This window comes from Pteropus vampyrus, unplaced genomic scaffold, assembly GCF_000151845.1.
Source record: "Pteropus vampyrus isolate Shadow unplaced genomic scaffold, Pvam_2.0 Scaffold173, whole genome shotgun sequence".
NCBI classification, from domain to species: domain Eukaryota; kingdom Metazoa; phylum Chordata; class Mammalia; order Chiroptera; family Pteropodidae; genus Pteropus; species Pteropus vampyrus.
In genome coordinates, this window is record NW_011888954.1 from 1355558 (window position 1) to 1360703 (window position 5146).

The 5146-nt window shown below is 43.4% G+C and overlaps 1 protein-coding gene across 1 annotated transcript in view; it reads right to left on the reverse strand.

Annotated features, from left to right (window-relative positions):
* Positions 1-2888: 2888 nt before the first annotated feature.
* The window catches only part of ALK (ALK receptor tyrosine kinase), a 653478-nt gene continuing 651220 nt past the window's right edge, over positions 2889-5146 (reverse strand). The window contains exon 30 of the mRNA XM_011370765.2: positions 2889-3667. Within this exon, the coding sequence (XP_011369067.1) occupies positions 2981-3667 (687 nt within the window). The 3' untranslated portion in view covers positions 2889-2980. The remainder of the gene's footprint in view (positions 3668-5146) is intronic.

Below are 5146 nucleotides of genomic sequence, written 5' to 3' on the forward strand. Positions count from 1 at the left end.
TATAGAATTTAACAAGCGTTATAGGGAGATGCCAGAAAATTTAAAAAAAGGATTATTCAAAATGATTAAACATCTTCCTTTCTGCAATGCTTATTTTTAACACTGAGTTCTAAGTGCGGTAGGAAGTTTTACATTAATCTGGTTCTGGTAGGGTTCTTGGTCCTGTCATTAGACAAGTGACAGATGAAGTCAAACATGGCGTGAGTGGGAGAGCCAAGGAGGCCGGAGGAGGTGGATACAGGGACTGCCCCTGAGCTGTGGTGGTGGAGGATGCATGGACACGGTTTGCCTTTTAAAGTTCTCCCTACACCCAACCCCAAATCACTTGGGAATTCAAGAGGTGTGGGAAGGAGTGCTTGTGCTTTCACATGTTTATAATCTCCCTGAGGGGCAGCGAGAAAGGGACGTATCCTTATTTTGTAGATGGAGACACTGAAGTACAGGCAGGTCCAGTTACCCAAAGAGAGCCGGGACTTAACACCCTACCTAAGGGAAGAATCCAGTATTCTGACTACTAAGTAGATTATACTCATTTTTTTAAAAAGTTTATTCCTGTTATTTTGATTTGCTATAATTTTGAGATGCCATATTTAACAAACTGGTCATTCGTCCAAACTGCCAATTTCCTAATGGAAGAGTTGTGGACTTTCGATGAGCTGCTTTATAGACATGAAATAGAAATAATTATTCTAGCTTATGGTTTAATTAACACAGCTTCTGCAAACTTTAATTGTGTCTGTTCACTCAAAGGTGGAACTTTCTATCAGGTAATAAATATGAGTCCACAGCATCTGCATGAATTGCTGTTGCCATGTGGCTGGAGCAATATTGAGTGTCCCGCCATCCAGATTAATAATGCTGCTACCTAGGGTTTACAGCGAGTTAAATGAAACATCTTGAGGTCATCATATCTTAGTGTGGAGTTGTTTATTTACTTATCTGTGTATACAGGCTTTTAAGATTTGACTGTCATCTGAAAATTGACATGAACGTTGAGACCAATATAGACAATCGAATCGACACATCTCTCTTAGTGGTGGTAAGGCACAACCTGAAAATGTAATGGATTTTTAGTTTTTTAAGATGATAAAGGGATAAGATTTTTTTCTGTATTGATAACAATAAAGAGCTGGCTATTGAACTGTGTAGCATGCTTCCTGTTTAATTGGTTACTAGTATTACGAATATAAAATGAAATTGTCTTCGGTTTTTTGACAGTTTCTCCGTCATCATCTTTTAGGAGATTGCTTCTCAAAGTGTGATTCTTGGGACCCTTCAGGTGGTTAATGAGTTAGATTAATGTGTATATAATTAGACTATTTATTTTTGTGCCTGGCACGAGCCAAAACTTTCCTGATACAGTTATAGAGAAATAAGTTCACTGATGTTTCATCTTCACGTATGTCTGATGAAAATACATTGGCAGTTAAGATAAGGAAAAGTGGTGTCCAGGTCAGCAGTGCTTCTGCAGAGGTGTAGAACTACCCACTGGGCCGAGGCGTCTGCTGCAGGAGGGACGAACACTTGTCTGCATTGGCCTGGAACAGAGTGGCTTTCCCACCTCCAAAGTGGTGCTTTTGATGTAGGTGAAACTGAGAAGGTAGGAAGAAAGGTAGATACAGAGATGCTTAGTGTCCAGCAAGTAATAAAAAATGCTTCTCTCCCGGAGCAATGCTTCGGCACAGCTGCTACCAGGAAAGAAACTGGATAAGAGAGTGGAGGAGAAGTAGAAAGTAGGAATGAAATGAAAACTTACTGACAAAGTGAAGCATTAGCGCATAAGTATGTGTGCAAAATTTAATAGATTCCCAATTTGTTTTCTTGGAAATAAATTTCGTGAAGACCAAGTTCAGAACTCCTAATACATGTCACTGTCAAACTCCGCACTCCAAATGTTCCTTGCCCCCCAAGAGGAAAAATTCTTTTTAAAATTTGTATCCGATAGCTATAGAAATTATGCTAGGCATATTTCAGCAAAGCTGCGTTCCAATGTGTGCTAGGGTCACATGATGAAGGGACTGGAAGGAGGGATACTACACTAGTACCTTTGCTTAGGACCACCCGGGGCGGCGGGGGTGGAGGGGGCTGTTCCTCCAGTGAGTAACAGGCCTTCCTCTTACTCGTCTGACACTGCATGTGGAAACATCACTGCTGCTTCAAATTTTTGTTTTTAAGTGATCAGGTTTACAATAAGTAATAAATAATTTAAATCTTGAGTTTTCAATCCAGTAGGAAACCTCACACTCAGTTGTTCACTTTCAGTAGGAGGGTTTTCTTAAGGCATGAGGTATATTGATAGAATGCTTTTGAACCTCTGGATCTGCACTAGGATTTCATCATAGAGCACTCTGAATGTTTGCATTCATTTATATGAGTATATACACATTTCCTCTATACTACCATCACTATTCACCACATTTTTACGATTGCTGAAGGATAAGCACAATCGAAAGCATCTAAATGTTATCTAACGTGACGTTTCAGTTAGTTGCCAATGAATTTTCTTTACCAAGGAAAGACCGTCCTTCCCCATGCTGACTTGTCACAAATAACTCCGTCACTTCCGTTCCCTGTTCCCTTAAGAGGTCCAGGCCCACATCAACAAGGTAGGGAAAAATCTATGACTCCAACGAGGAAACACGTGAGCGGCGAATTCTGACTCATTGGAGCAGAGCACACACAGTTTGAAGGAAGCGTGAGGATGTGAACGTCAACCATGCTTAACACCTTATGCAGCCAAACCCGCGCCATGTATTTCTCACTTGTCTTTACGGTATTTTTCTTCTTTTGAAAGAATCGGATGAACCCATGCTCAAAACCTTTCCAAAGCATTTTGAAAATACAGCTTTTTATGTGGCACTTCAAAACAAGTTGGCACAAAATGAAAAGTGATGTTTGGTCTCCGGTTTGTGAGGGAGCCATTACCTGTCCCTTCCTTGGGCTCAGGGTTCCCAGGGAAGAGAAGCGCGTGCCGACGGGCTCAGGGCCCGGGCTGGTTTTTCAGAACGGTGTCCTCATAATGACCAGCTCCGGCGGCTGTGGTGGCCTCTAACGGTAAGCCCTGCTGCTGGTAGCCGTAGTTGACGTTTCCACACGGGAAGTGACGCAGCCTGAACAGAGGCACTTCCTTCATGCTGGCAGTCAGTGAAGATGGCTCCAGGAGCAGAGAGGCACCTGGGAGTCTGCCAGTCGCAATGTTAGGTGGGACGATACAGCTTCCTTCACGTCCCACATTCCCCCTGTCATGTTGTCCCTTCTTTGCCGGAGGATTGTTCTTTTTGGTGGGTTTCTCTGTAAACCATGAGCCGTAAGTTGGGTTCCATAGGCTGGTTGGTTTGTTTCTGGATCCCTGGACTTTGTGCAGCTCCGATGGTGGGTTGGACTGAGCGAACGCCATGTTAATGTGTCCCCCTTCCACGGCTGGGCCTCTAGTGACCCGGACAGGGACTTCTGCGGCTGTTGCCTTCTTCACAGCTTTGCCAGAGGGAGCGGAAGGCGGGGGTGGCGGGGCAGCTGGATCTGGCCCCGTCTCCCGTTTCGTGGGGGGAGGGGAGACAAGGAGAGGAGGAATTCCCTCAGGGCATTTGGGCCTCATGGGCACTTTCTCTTCCTCTTCCATGAGTGGGCCATATTCTATTGGCAAAGCGGTGTTGATCACATCTGGATCCTACAGGTAGGAGAAATGAACTGGTGAAAACCGAATCATAGACCAAAAAATGTTGGATCTGGTACCTGAGCAATGATCTCATCCAAACTTATTTTACAGATGAGGAAACCACTCGATGTTTATTGGGAATATATTAATTTCTAGGCACTGGGGAATAAGAAATGGATGAGAAGTCATCCCCACCCTTGAGGAGCTTAGAAGAAAAGCTCTGGAATAGAAGTGTGTACAGGAAGCACCAACTACTTGGGCAGGAGAAGGGTCGGGAGAAGCTTCGCAGAGATCGCTGGTGGGCAGATCTCACAGATCAGTGGATTAAAAAAATGTAAATCAGTTTAAAAAAGTATTCCAGTCTATTCCCAATAAACTCTTTCCGACGAAAAAGAAAACTCTACTTGTTTGACTCCAGGTGTGTCTGTGTGTGTGTGTGTGTGTGTGTGTGTGTGTGTGTGTGTGTGTGTGGAGGGGGCTCAGGGATGGGAAGGGAGGAGAGGAGAGAGAGACACTAAAATGCTCACTTATAAAGTTTATCCCTTCTTCTCTTCCTAGCCACCTCTCCTTTTTCTTATATTTGGATGGGTGACACCCGATAATAACTTTTTCTATGTGACATCACCATAGAATGCGCGGATTTCCCAGTGCGCAGAGCCGGTATCGCGAAGCAGTCATTCTTTAACCAATTTGATGGAGGGCCTTTGTGAAACCCGGGAAACACTGGAGTGCTATGAGGAAAACCATTTACAAAACCAATTTGTGCTAGATCATTTTTACAGCCGCAGAATGGACTATAGCAAAGTAAGAGCGGTTGCTGGAGATCTGAGAAAAATTTGTGGAAGGAAATTTAAACTTGGGGAAATTTAATTCTTTAATATTTTATGCAAATTGGGAAGACTATCACTACAGATTAACGGAAAAGCACATTGGTCCCGTATTCATCAGTAAAGAGTTTAATAATAAAAAATAATTACCTTCTGAGTCTCTTATATTTTAGTTCCTTCCCTGTTAATTATTAATGTCTACAGTGAGTCATTCAAAATGTGTTCGTATGGCACCACCTGCTTTAAAGAAGGATAGTACATACTTTGGAGAAAAATTACTCCAACGTATATATATTTAAGTGGGCATATTCCATTAACATGACAACATGATAACTTAAAATGCCATTGCACATCGAGTTCCCTGAAAGAAACCCAAATGACTTGGTAAGTGAAGTCCATCCAGATAAATGCCAGTCCACTTCCTTCTGAGCCGGAAGGACCTGAAAGGATGGAACTGTGAAGCTACGAAATGGCTGTAGTTTGAAAACGTATATGTCTTGGTCAGATGAGGGAATTGAGGCGGGTAGTCTGACTTCTAAAACATTCTCCAGCATGAGCTATCCTGACAGAGTGAGAGCCGAGAGAGGGGGAAAGGAAGGGAGGTGGTGAGAATGCGTGCGGGGCCGAGACAGAGAGGACACGGTGGGACTCTCACTCGACAGCC